Source organism: Anneissia japonica, unplaced genomic scaffold, assembly GCF_011630105.1.
Source record: "Anneissia japonica isolate Jap-2015-1 unplaced genomic scaffold, ASM1163010v1 scaffold6997_len847652_cov182, whole genome shotgun sequence".
Classification (NCBI taxonomy): Eukaryota; Metazoa; Echinodermata; class Crinoidea; order Comatulida; family Comatulidae; genus Anneissia; species Anneissia japonica.
The window spans coordinates 835,005-848,918 of record NW_022730884.1 but is presented as its reverse complement, the minus strand read 5'-3'; the positions used below and the strand labels follow the sequence as shown (position 1 = coordinate 848,918).

The following is a 13,914-nucleotide window of genomic DNA, read 5'->3' as shown; positions in this document are numbered from 1 at the left end:
ATACAAATGTATATATAATTTAACAGTATATATATATATATATTTATTTATATATAATGATATGATAAAGACAAACTTGCTTAAATATATATAAATACATTTATTAAACGTTAAAGGAGAGCAATTTATCTGTGAGTGTGAAAAAACAAAAAATAAAATAGGTCCCCAACCGGGATTCAAACCAGGGACCTTCTGCTGTCTGCAGATGCCCTAACCATTGAGACCATCATAGTCGATTCGCTCAATCAGCTGGTTGTTGTTTCATTATAGGGGTGTAACAGGTGAAATATAAACCGAGCTGTAAAAGTGTACGTATTGTGTGTAAAGTTATTGGAATGTATGGGGTTCAAATCCCTTTTGTTTGTTTGGTGCTTTTTTTTTTATTATTATTATTTTGTTATGATTACTATTATCTTTTTATTACTTATGCATCTATAGAATACTTTTTTCATATTTAATTATTTTAAATAATTTTTATTTATTTATTTTTGTATATAATTGAGAAAGTAGATTGTGAGCTATAGAGCCGGAAATTGTTTAAAACACATAAAATCTGCATCTTCTTCTTCAATCAATCCACCAAACGAAGCCAAGCATCATCGGACTCCACGCTGTCTGTTCCAGTCCACAGACCAGATCGAACCAAATCGAACCGCTCGAGTCAGCCTGGCCTAGCCAAACAACTCGGTCGAACGATCCCCTCGTGTTGGCTCAGTCAGTTTCGACCGAAAAATATGTAAATAACGTTCTAAAATCTACATCTACATGGAGGACCGAGATACATTAATATTGCCAATCTGTTTTTTGAGTTATGCGCCCGGAAGGACAAACACATCACAGGCAGACATGCAGACAGACAGACTGGCGCACCATTGCAATACCCTCGCCTCCTCCTTCCGAGGGTCTGAGGCGAGGGTAATATCAAAATGAAAAGTATGTAATTCGTATAAGTCTTCTCTTCTATATTTACCACAATACAGCGTGCTTCCTGCCGACGGTTTGTCGTCACATATTTATTTATTTGAACAACTAAACTTCGAGCTGTCTGACAACACCTTCCTTATGTAACCGAAAGCAGTTCCTACAGACTACATTACCGATCGCGGGTAGTGCACTTTTTGCCCACACTTTGCCCGCGGGAATCGCATTCGACATCCACCAACTGCCCGCGCGGGCAAAGCTAGCCCGCCGGGTGCCCGCAGTCAAGATTTTAGGGAAAAAAAAGAAGACATTATTATTGATTTAAAACTGCTCACGGTGCATTTGGGGCCCGCAGTGCCCACTGTGCCAGAGGTCTGGACTAGGCACATGATATCCAAGGACTTTTTGTATAAAAAGATAGGCCTAATATTAGAGTAAATTTGTATTAGAATTATCAACATGATCCATCTTAACAGAAAATATTAAGCCTACAAGACAAATTAATATGGTTGTATTATTTATGTAGGCCTACCTATATTATATCGATATGTCATATATGTCAATACATAGGCCTACAGGTAGGTCAATACATGTATGTATGCATATAAAATGAATAAGCGCCGCACAAACCTGATATTTTTCGCTAAACGCCACTCTCCAAACATTCATTATTTGTATACTACTGTATTAAAATTAGACTATCAACTGTTTCACATGTTTACATCCACATTTGAAAGAAATTTTTTGCAACAAGAGTGTCATTTAAATTCGTTTTTATTACACAAAAATTTGGTACAAATAACCATGTTCATATTGAAACAGAAGATTGATATTTGCCTTATCTCTAATAATGCTTTACCTCTGTGACATTCATTTTAATCACATCTCATATTTTAACTGTTCCAAATACCAAAACAGGTTGATGTATTTGCCATTATGAAAAATCTGTCCATAACAACAATGATAAATACTGCAACGTGACTTATGCCTAAATGGTTACCCACCCAGACAGTTGGCTAACGTAATCGCTATAAATATAGCGCCCTCTGACAGCTAACCAAGAGCAAAGCCCTGTCGAACTATCAAATTTTATTTGGTAAAAATTTCTCCAAAATGAATGAACAGTGACATACTGCAAGTAATGGCAAAGAGTACAGAAACTAAAAAGAGCACAGTCCTGTTTGTAAATACCTCACTCCTCTAATAACTACTGGGTAACGAAAAGCGCCAACTGGCCAGCAGCGGGTGTCCTCTCATAACTGCGGACAGTGGTGTATCGTTTGTTTACACTCACAAATGTAATGTGCTCTCTTCGGTTTCTACACATTTGGTGATATGTAAAGCTCAAGTGTAAAGGTCAGCTGACAGCTTCACATCTACAGCACCATCGTGGTTGTTCATCATTCCTCTATATTCTTCTCAAGTCCAACATTACCATGAGGGGGCTGTGTTTGCAAGTTTTTTTTTTCCACTCATAACAAGTGTACTGTGCTCTCTATAGTTCCTATAACCTTTGGTGACAGGTAAAGTTGAAGTATAAAAATCAGCTGACAGCATCACATCATGGGTTGTTCATCATTCCTCTATTATCTTCTCAAGACCAATATTACCATGAGGGGGCTGTGTTTGCAAGTCTTCTCATACGTCTATAAGAGAAAGATCAAAATCAATAAATAAAATCTAAGCATTTATTTCATTTCTACTGTTTACATCATAATTATACTGTATTGTTAATTCAAAAGAGACGTATGAATTCATGTAAATATCTGTGCACCATTAAGGTGACGCACAAGCATTTGGGACAATGGACTTACTGTCAAGGGTGTCATGGTAAAATAATAAGAAACACTAGGCAAGAGAACGCTGGCCTAAGAGTGCCATTTTCGAGCATCAGTATCAGCAACCCCTAATATTTTTAGTCTTAGCCCCAAATATAGGCTGAGGTGGGTGTGGCCAATCTGTTGGGAAATGATGGACCACCTGTTGGGAAAATGCTGACGCCATCTCTGACTCCATTATACTGTAATCAAATACTAGTGGGATTGTAGCACCCTCTGTTGTTTTAAAATTACATTAAAGAATTATGACACTTATTTTGGTTTCGCACTGTCCTGCAGTTATAGTTGCATGCAGCCTGGTCGGCACAACAATCAAGAAACACATATTTTGCACAACATCGTGCTATTTTTCATGCTTAAGTTATGAGCAGTTAACAAAATGCGTAACAACCTAATATATGCCACAACACAATCCAAATAATATTATATCCAATACAATATGCATGCTATTTATAGACAAGCAGATCGCATGACAGTGTGTGTTGCTCGTGTGTTGCGCAAGCATGCATTATGCACATGTCATGTGCAACCTATACAGAAAGTATGTGCAGCCAATGCATGCCGCTGGGTATGCTTAAGATATGAAAACCTTGTTACCTCAAAATATGTTGGGAGTGAAAATGCTCAAGTTATGTGCAACCTAGTCGTGATCATCACTTTAAAGCGTGTGCTTACTAGGCTAAATGGTCACGCACTGGCATGCTTTTGTCACTCCATAGTTGTGCCTACTGTACATTATGTATAGTTCATGTACACTGTTCACGGGAGTGGCCAAAAAATTAAGTTGTGACAAACATTTTTTTTAATTTATGCACACACGTTTTCATCTACCGCACACCTCAAAAACACTTTCACAATACTTTCATCGTAGGAAGTTCTTGTCAAGTACTGCGGGTCAATACGAGACTAAAATGTCACTGTGGCGTTATACAGACATCAACATAAACATTAAGCTCTGTCCAGATCATCAAATTTTTCTTTGGCAAAAAGCTGTTGTATGCCCATATATAGCCATGATGTATGCCCATATATAGCCATGATGTGCCTATATATGGTCATAATGTGATGTCATCATGCACATGTTTTTGTCAAATAGAATTTGATAGTGTGGACAGGGATTTATATGAATTCTGGCCTTCCATACCTTGTGTTTCTGTCTTGATCTCTGATTTTCTTCTCCATCTCAGCATCTGTCAGGGTTTCCAGGAATGGGCACCAAGAGTCTGCTTCTCCTTGGTTACGAATCGCAATCTCAACAGTAGGTAATGGTGCCTCACTATAAAAGAAATAACACATTTAGCAGGGTTTAATATGGCTAATTCTTACTTACTTGATACTTGTTTCATTAGCCATCATCATGTTGAAGACACTTGGCTGTCATTGACCATGAAGGGTTGACATATACACAGCCAAGCCAATGAATGAATAAATGCCTGCCACCCAAGGTGGGACCGTTAACAGGTACTCTCCTCTCGAATCAGGAGGATCCTGAAAATCATCGTTTTGGCAAGGGGTGTTAGTTTCCCTGATCAGGCTAAGTCTTGCCTAGTGCAGGACAATCGCTGTGATCACCCAATCTAACTATACTCTACTGGTGATATGGCATAATTAAATCTCACTTTTATAGCTACAAAGTCAGAAGGATCATATATACACAAATATTCCTTTGTGTTTAAATTGCCAGGCTAAAAAAGTGATCTCTTTCAATTGATTTCCAAAATACTGATGTTTTAGTTCAAGTTTGGTGGTTGTGTTGTGTATGCACCTAGGCAGATAACAATTCATTCAGTATAAAAATAATTAGATAAATTGTAATTTGATTAGCCAAAAAAAAAAAAAATAGAAGCAATGACAGCTTTAATTCCATTAGCTTCTTGGCTAATCTTGAATGAAAATATTTAGGAAAATTCACCTGTTACTAAGATATGGCTATTTGGCTAATGATAGCTTAAACACTGAATTATAGTATAACAAGCAAAACATACAGTAACACTGGTTTATCACAATTTTAGTTTTTCTATATATAGTGTCTATGGATTGGACTGGATTTATTTGGTGTAAACACCAAGGATAGCCCACGAAAGTCTAGAAAAACACTTATTTCCAGTGGGGTCCTTCTAGTGGTGATTGGGCAGTACACCGGGAGACAATCCCCTACTCTTTTCCGAAGAGTGTACTGCGTTCTTTAACATGCACATGGACCATAAATGCACACGAGACCAACGGCTTAAACATCTCATCTGAAAGACGGTGCGCTATTGTAACTTGTATTTCAGCCCTCCAGCTGAAACACAAGGAGAGGCAGCGATGGGAATTGGCATTTTATGAGACATCAGTACTGAAATTTTCAACCAATAGGTTAATTAGCAAAATGGAATATAAAAAGATTGTGCTGCTTCAGTTAGTGGACACACATAGAATAGCAATGCCACTATATGCAAATTTATTTTATAAGCCCTGTCCACACTATTGTATTTGACAAAAAACATGTGACATGCCTAAATATGGTCATGATGACATCACATCATGGCCATATATAGGCACATCATGACTATATATGGGCATACAGTTCCTTGACAAAGAAAGTGTGACAGTGTGTACAGAGCTTTGACAGATGGTCAAATTTTAATTCTACAGCTATAATACCGTAAAACCTCAAATTGAAGCCCTGGGCTTCTTTTTGAGGCTTATTTTGCAAAGTAAAGAGGGGGCGGGGGGTGCTTCTTTTAAAAATGAATGCTGTAAATTTTGGGAATTACGACTACAAAACAATAAATAGGGTAACATCAATCTGTATCATAAAGTGTATTAAATACTGTATAAATCAAGCATGTTTTTAATTTATTATTATTATTTTTTTTTATTCATGTACAGCATATGTACTACACTATCTCGAAAAGAAGGCCTTGCTAACTTGAGGGCTTCTTTTCGAGGCTACTTTTGCGAACTAAAGAGGGGGTTTCAATTCGACATGGGCTTATTTTCGAGATTAAGCCCATTGGGCTTCTGTTTAAGGTTTTAAGGTATTCTACAGCTAGAACATGGTAGGTTGTGAGGTGGGATTAATCCACTCACCCTTGACATATCAGATGCTGTTGCAAGCTGTCTGGTCATATAAATGAGGGGGGTCATGAACAATGTGTAGCACTAACAGAGTTCATGCGGCGATGAAGAATTTTGAAATTGTTAATGCAGAATGTTGAAATTGAATAAATGACAAATATGACAAAATCATGACAAATAATTTAAGGAATTTGTAATATTTTAAAGATGTATTGTCCCATAAAAATGACAAAAAATCATTAAAAAAAAAAAAATTGAAATAACTTGTTCATTTTGCAGTAACATACAAATTATTACCTTGAGCATAGAAATTATTGAATTAAGAAAAAGTGTACATTTCACCATTCAAATACAAAAGTACATTTTTTAACTGATATCAATCCGCATATTTAATCGCCTTTTACCAAAAGGCTGTGTTGCAAAAGGACGGATGGCAAACATCCCAGGACGCAATGGGCATAAATCTTTAATATAAAAAGTAAAAAGTATCTATCGGATTAGATCTATGCCAGTATCATATGGCTCTCTATGTCGAGGCCTATGTGCGCAACCAATTAATTCCAGCAACCTACTAGTGGGTCACGAAACACATTTTGAGCAATTTGTTCTTCTAGCATCCCTGATAATAAACATGGTTTTCATAGTAATCGTTTCCAAAAGATAAACCTACCTGAATGCGTATGTTCGTTGATGCCAACTAAGCTGGCCTCGAATACTGTATGCAATAGCTGTGATAAACTCCCCACCAAGACCCAGTTCAGAACACAGCTTAAGCGAGAATAATTCTGGACTATTTTCTTTTTCTGACATGTCCCATTCAAATTGGTCTACTAAAGACACATTGCCAACATGGACATTGAGCTGAAGGGAAAAATAACCGCAATAATTTTTTTTTTTTAAATACAATATAAAAATTAATCAAAATACATTGTTTACTGTAAATTATTTGAAAGTTTGTGGTTGTGGTGCACATAGTAAATGGTTAACTGTTTTAAAACATGAAAATCAGACTCACACAAGTACTGTAGCATTAATACAGTAGAAACCCCCTCTTTTGGGACACCGCTATTATGGGGACACTTTTTCGGGAACAAACCAAGGGAAAGTATATCTTTTAATACCATCCCCTATTCAGGGGCTAACCCTATGAGGGAGACAATGTTTTGGGTCCTGAAGGTGTCCCCTTAATAGGGGCTTTACTGTAGCTTTAATAATCATCAGAGTTAAGTATATAATAATATCTGTGGTAACATCAGGGATGAAAAAAAAAACAAAAAAAACAATTAATTAAAACATTAAATTTTTCAAATTAAAATTTCTAATTTTAAAAATGAAACAATCCAATATTTATATTTATTATTTACAGAATTAATTACAAAAATCTTTCACTGTAAATGATGGATGAAAAATAAGTCATATAAATACTAATCTTATTAAATATTTAAAAACTGAAACAGTATGATAATTTACAGAATTTCTATTACAGTATATATTTACATTCACTGCTAGTAAAATATTTGAAAATAAATGATAAATGAATAATAATATTATTATTAATAACAATTATACTGACAGAAACAACATGATTTTACTGGCAACAGCAGAGTAGTGTTTTCAATTTGATACAATAGTAATAATGATAAACCATAAGAAAAAATTGTAAAGTTTTGCAGGTATTAATTTGAAAAAAAAAACATGACCTTTACTGCTTTCATAAATAACATTAACAATAACAAAATAATTAACTTTTGGAAAATCATGTGTAAGAATAAGGTTTTCGAGATTAAATCACCAGTTGATTGTCTTGACCTTTTTAGCGAGATTACTCTGACCGTCGGTGGTTTTATCGCAAAAAATATATTGATATTTTTAATAACAATTTACAATGACAGATCAATGTATGAATCCTGACACGATACTTGGAGTATGTAACATGCTATCAAATCAATGTTCATTATATAACTTTAACACAAAATTTATCGATAAAAAGGTTGACGTCTCTGGTCTATCATAGACGTATTTACAAGATCAAATGATACAATAACAATGAACAACAAAACAACAATAATTTCAAGATTCCTAGATAAGATGTCACTTACTTTCAGGATAACTCTTTGATCAGCATTAGCCTCAAGAATACTGTTGTCTGCTGGGTAGGCATCCACCTGACTCCTAATAGCCTGTGCAATTGGCTGCACGAAGTTCAGAGGTAGAAGTTCAAGATCTTCACAGAGAACCTCTGCAAACATCTCAGGTGTAATAAGGTGTTCTGGTGAAATTTAAAAGTACATTTAAGATTGCATTTTAGTAAGTTTTTTAGTACAATTATACCGTAAATGCACAAATCTCATCTGATAAAAGTATCGCATTAGTGGAGAGGGAATCATGGTGGGGCTGAGGTGGATTTGGACCCAATATTAAGGAGCTTTCGATTGCACAACGGTAGGACGTAGAACGTAATGACGTCACTAAAAGTCATCTTCGCATGCGAGAACGTTAAGGTCACCTCGTCGAGCAGATTCTGGAACGCAATTTGGTCAAATCCATGTATGCAGAGAACATAAGGTCAGGTAGGACGGTCACGCATGAGTGATTCTGTTCTAGCGTCGCGTCGTTGCACAAATCGAAAGCTCCCTATTAGAGAGCTTGGACCTCTTGTCAGGTACCATCACCTCCCCGCACCCCCACAAATCAGAGAACTTGTCATAACATTGAAAAAAAATCTTAAAAATTCAGTTACAAAACACCAGTATTTTGAAAGGATTACATTTATATAAGTTATTGACTGAAACTGCCTGACACGGCAGAAGTTTTACTACAAAATATCTAAATTGATTGCCAACCAATTTGAGGCTTGAAAATGAAAATTTCCGATAACCTGACAACTACAAACTGGGGGTAGCCTAGCTAGTAGTGTCAAATAGGGCATCGCGCACACACTGAAAACTAGGTAGCGCGAAGTGCGTAGGCCTCTAGAAGTCTCCCTGTGAGTTGTGAGACGTTGGCGGCGCTGTTCCAAAATAAACCCAATAAAATGGTCTATAGGAACATGAAACCGCATGAAAGAATATATATCAAGGATGTGCATATTAAAATGACAAAATTCTCAATATTTTGAATATTAATAAATGGGTAATTAAACAATTTGCATTTTCGAAAACATTTCAAACTAGCTACAACTATGTTAAACGCAAAATTACTGTGAAATGCATGAACCTGTGAAATTACGCAAGTTAGGCAAACTTAAGATGCACTGACCTCAGCAGCGTCGGTTTCTATAGCGCAGTGGTTAGAAGTCTTCACATCACTCTCACTATTACCATTGCAGCCCTAAATTGAGTCTCACTGAGGTCCCCTTTTGGTTTCCATGTGTTTTTTTTATTACATAATTTTTTACTTTTTGCCTTTTCATTTAATTTTACAATTTATGATTTCAACATCTGTTCTCATCCTGGCAATGAGAAAAAGCCCTATGTCTATTTTACAAACAGATCTTACAGATCAACAGAGGCAGTTTGTTGAAGTTAGGTATACACCCCATTACTAATTATCTTACCATTTTTATTCCATGTAAAAGTATCCCTCAGTTTCTGGCCTTCTATTTCCATGTCCAATCGGATCGGAACAAGAACTTCAGGGTGTGCGCCGTTTTCATGATGGACTGAGGGGTCATGGTCATCAAAGCTATACAATATTTTAAAAATAAATCGTATTTGAATTATCTCAATTTGTATATAAGAACAACATGTTGTGTACCAACAACATAAAGGAATAGACAGAAAAGAGACTGGTAGCTTTATCATGATAAGATGCTGACTGAGGAAGATGGCATCACATACTGGCCACTGCAGTGCAATTCGTCCCCACAAACTAAAGGAAGATTTCTTTTAAAACTGAATTCACCCTAAAGATTTACTATCAGTCAAAAGATCTTCAGAAATCATCATGAGACAAGATGATATCTTCTAATTTTGATTCCTGAAATAGTCTTTATTCAGTTTATATTTACACTTTAACAATTATATCACTATATTTGTACTATGCTTATTATGACTATTTCAAAATAAATGTTATTACTAAAAGATAGGAAAAAACTTTATAAATTTATATTTTGAATAGCTAATTAAGAAGGATCATATGTACTATTATACCCCATTCAGACTAGCATTGTGATCGGTTGTAGCAATTGTGACACACAATCGCAAAGTAAAATTGTGCGTGAAAGCTCACCAATAGTAGTCGATAAGTAATCGATATCGCAATTGTTACCCGTTGTGATTGGGTGCTACAATCCCTACAATAATGAAGCTCGACTCTGCCGAAAATGCAAGGTAAACTCCATAACCCAGTTGGTCAATTTGTACATACCCCACAACCTACCAAAGTAATTCTGGATTATGGCCCTCATTTAGATGTCCTAAATATTTAATTGCTATAGAATTGTATAATATTTGGTCTTTTCTTTGATGCAACCCTACTAGTATCACCATAAATGGCTGAAACTGAAAATTAGAATATTGTAAAAAATTAGGTTCTACTGTACCTACCATAATGGGAATGTTCTCTGCCGTTTGCCTGTTATCCTGGTGCGGCTTATAGGCGTTGAGCAAGGTACTGCGTCCAAATGATGGGAACTATTAGGCATAGCAGGAACCCAGTCACGGCTACGCTTTTGTTTCGAATCCCTAATTCATTATAAAAAAATAACTCCCAAATTGCTTACAATGTCAAATGATCAATGAAGAAAATATTAGGAATGATGTTTTGCCCAAACTGAATACTCAGTACGTAATACTTGCGAAAAAAATCTTGCAAATGATTCAGGTGGGATTCAAAACAATGACCTCCAGATAACTAGCCTTGTGTCCCAACCACTAGACCACCAAGCTTTTACTTCGTGGCTAGTGTTGAATCTGATCCCCCAAGTAGCAGCGGGTACTGCATATTATATTTTGATGGTTCTAGGGCAAAACAACACCCCATGACTAAAAATAAAATCGAAAGAGAAAAATATTGCATTTAAGTTTTGTAGATCATTTCATCCTGCATTTATGAGAAACTTATTCTGGTTAATAATTCTACCTGACTCACCTTAGTGGTGTCAGTTCAGTATTGATTGAGACAGCTTTGTACTTTTCATCATTTCCCTCAAGAACTTCTTCTACCTCTCTTGCTTTCAATAAGGTAACATTAGTTGCCAAACCATGCTGACCAAAACCTACAATATACATAGCATTATAGAAGCAAAGTTCTATTTACAATATATTTACAAATCAGGTATTTCACCATGAAATACCATATATTTTAACTATAATTTTAGTTATCTTTCAAATACACTCGCTGCCAAGGACACAAGTTCATGTCTGCCAGGGTTTAAGTTAGGGCGCCCAGGACGCGAGTTCACATCAACAAAAACATACTACTATTGTATTGCACATACACTCACTGTCAGTGGTCACCAGAACGTGAACTCTCGTCCTGAAGGTTCAAGGAAGAACGCACAAATAATGATCAAAGAATAAATACTGTTTCTTTGGGTTTCATTACAGTTGATAGGAATGATATTCATTATGGTGGCACTCTATGCATTGGTGTATGAGATAAAACTAGAAAAAAAAAGCTTGGCAGCCAGCGTGTTAATACAACGGTTACAACTTTATGTTTTCAAATCAAACAAGGAAAACACAATGTTGACGTTGAATGTCAGGACAGGTATCCAGAAATGGAGAAAATGATATAGTTATGTCTATGTCTAAAATGAATAATGACTTAAGGTTAGTTCCAGCCTTTTGATGTACAAGAGTACTGATTTTCTGGCATATGGCTCCGGTACAGTGAAATAGGAATGACCAATAAAGAAAATTTATAGCAAACATGTACAATAGGTGATGATAATAAAATATCAATTTTCATAGAGTAATCTGTGGTACTGTACATTATTACAGAAATAATCAGAATTGTTTATTTATCCTTTCTAAATACAGTAGCCACAGTCAAAAACTTTAGGCCTACCTATCTAAAAATTATTGGATCTTAAATTACTTACTGTAATGTGATGGAAAAGAAATTTTATATAAATTACTTTTAAAAAAAACAACACAAGAAAATAATGTTCTCGGTTTCCATATAAAAGAAATCAAAAACTGATGTCAACTTACGCTCTCCTAGTTTTACAATCATCCTCCTTTCCTGCATGGTTGCTAAGCGACGCCATAGTGATGGATACTTCTTGTAGAGTGAACCTCTGAACATGCGCAAGTAATTACCAACCTTGATAAAAATTTTAATAGATAGAAAACTGATAAGATGTGTTTAGAAATGAGAATCCTATTGAGCTTAGATAAAAATAACCCAATTCTATCAATTAACTTGACTTGAAGCTTCAAGCTGCACTTGAAATCAAATTTACAAAATACCTAAAAAATTAGCTCAAATTTGCAAGGAAAATTTCTAGGAAAATAGGTGCACAGAATCGTAACTATTACATAATACATACACTGGTGGCATATTAATTGAGGTTAAGTGAAAGCCTATGGATGAACTTGTCAATTGTAGTCCTGTAGACCTTCAAATAGGTCTTATCATCCAATCATTTATTAGCGGGGCATTTTACCGGACTTAGCCAGGAATGATGTACGTTAAAACGATACCCCGTACTTTACAGTTTTTGGCTCCTGAATATCAGCCGACCTTACTAGGTAGGATATGCTGGAAGGGTTTCTAGTCTAAACCTAGACTACCCCATACTGTAAAGTGTTTTAATTGTGCAGAGTAAAAAATCAGCTCAACTTTGCACGAAAAATCGCTAGGAAAATAGCCCTAGGTGTAAGGAATCATAATTGCTGCATAACTGCATTGTTAACATAGGCCTATATTAAGATTTGGTCAAAGCCCAATTTTCGAAAAAATATGCGCGGAAATCAGTCCCTTTTTCTGAAATGCGCAAATTTCTAGGCTAAATTTTTGCGCGGAGGATATACTCCCCACGCACTTAAAAGTCTGGAGACTCTAGGCTACTGAGATTAGCCAGCTAAGTAGGTCGGGCCTAGCCTACCCTGTCTACGTGGACCCTAGATAGGCCATGGAACAGTATGCCATGGCACTCCTACTCCTAGCTAGGACAGTAATGTATACAGTAATATTTTATGAAATAATATGGAGAATTAAAAAAAAAATAAATTTGTGTGGTCGAATGTGCATTTATTATTAGAGCATACACTTGTTGAGGTAATAACTATCTAGACTTGACCTAGGATAGCTAGGCCATATATATCAATCCATCCTAGACATTGACAACTAAGACTAGGCCTAGCCTAGCCTAGGCCTAAGCTATTCAAAACCGGCACATGCCAGATATAGCGTCTTGCGCCCAGTCGGAAACCCAATGTCCGAGCATTAGGCCTGCCTAGGCATGGCATTGTTTTGCTATTTAAAACAATAATTTACCTCAGACCCGATCATATACCTTTCACCACCTTCTTCAAATCTAAAAGTATCTGGTTTTTTACCAAAGGTAGATAAAGGCCCATGTTTAAATGACATTTTAAGCAAGTAATATGGACCAATGCACACCAAAACACGAAACTATTCTGAAAAAAGGGCTGAGAATAATAACAAAGAAACAAGCGCCCTCTATATTAATTGAGGCACGGATGATTAGCATGGGATGGTTGAGGTATTGGTATACCAAAACGGATTTCGGTCATGTTCCAATTCCAGATCTATAATCAGTGGCGGATCCAGTAAAGGGAAGGCTAAATATTCATAGATTCTTCTCATATAAAGTATATGAATTCCCATTGAATGAAAAAAGAATCACCATCAGAACAATAATTTCAATATGAATTGAATGAACAATCCTGTCTATGAATTACGCCCGCAAAAAAAAAAAAAAAAAAAAAAAAAAATTGGTTCGTGTGGGAATCGAACACACAACCTCAAGGTTTGCTATTCATTATCCACCATCAACTAAACTGCCTTAAAAAAAATTGGTTCGTGTGGGAATTGAACACACAACCACCAGGTTTGCTATTATCCACCCTCAACTAAACTGCCTTAAAAAAAAAAAAATTTTTAAATGGCTCGTGTGGGA

General features: G+C 35.9%; 1 protein-coding gene across 1 annotated transcript; it reads right to left on the bottom strand.

Annotated features, from left to right (window-relative positions):
- Nucleotides 1–1,677: 1,677 nt before the first annotated feature.
- LOC117115173 (SWI/SNF-related matrix-associated actin-dependent regulator of chromatin subfamily B member 1-like) lies at nucleotides 1,678–13,433 on the bottom strand. Its single transcript, XM_033258880.1, has 9 exons — nucleotides 13,269–13,433; nucleotides 11,981–12,092; nucleotides 10,914–11,040; nucleotides 10,370–10,507; nucleotides 9,379–9,506; nucleotides 7,922–8,091; nucleotides 6,493–6,683; nucleotides 3,904–4,035; nucleotides 1,678–2,567 (listed from the first exon to the last, which is right to left on the bottom strand). The coding sequence occupies exons 1-9, from the start codon at nucleotides 13,362–13,364 to the stop codon at nucleotides 2,528–2,530; spliced, it is 1,134 nt and encodes a 377-aa protein (XP_033114771.1). The 5' UTR covers nucleotides 13,365–13,433; the 3' UTR covers nucleotides 1,678–2,527.
- Nucleotides 13,434–13,914: the final 481 nt, after the last annotated feature.

Coding starts and splice junctions, on each gene's coding strand:
- LOC117115173 (XM_033258880.1), bottom strand. CDS start 13,364: ATGTCATTTAAACATGGGCCTTTATCTACCTTTGGTAAAAAACCAGAT. Junction 12,093..13,268: donor GGTATATGATCGGGTCTGAG/GTAAATTATTGT, acceptor ATTTTTATCAAG/GTTGGTAATTACTTGCGCAT. Junction 4,036..6,492: donor CAACGAACATACGCATTCAG/GTAGGTTTATCT, acceptor TTTCTTTTATAG/TGAGGCACCATTACCTACTG.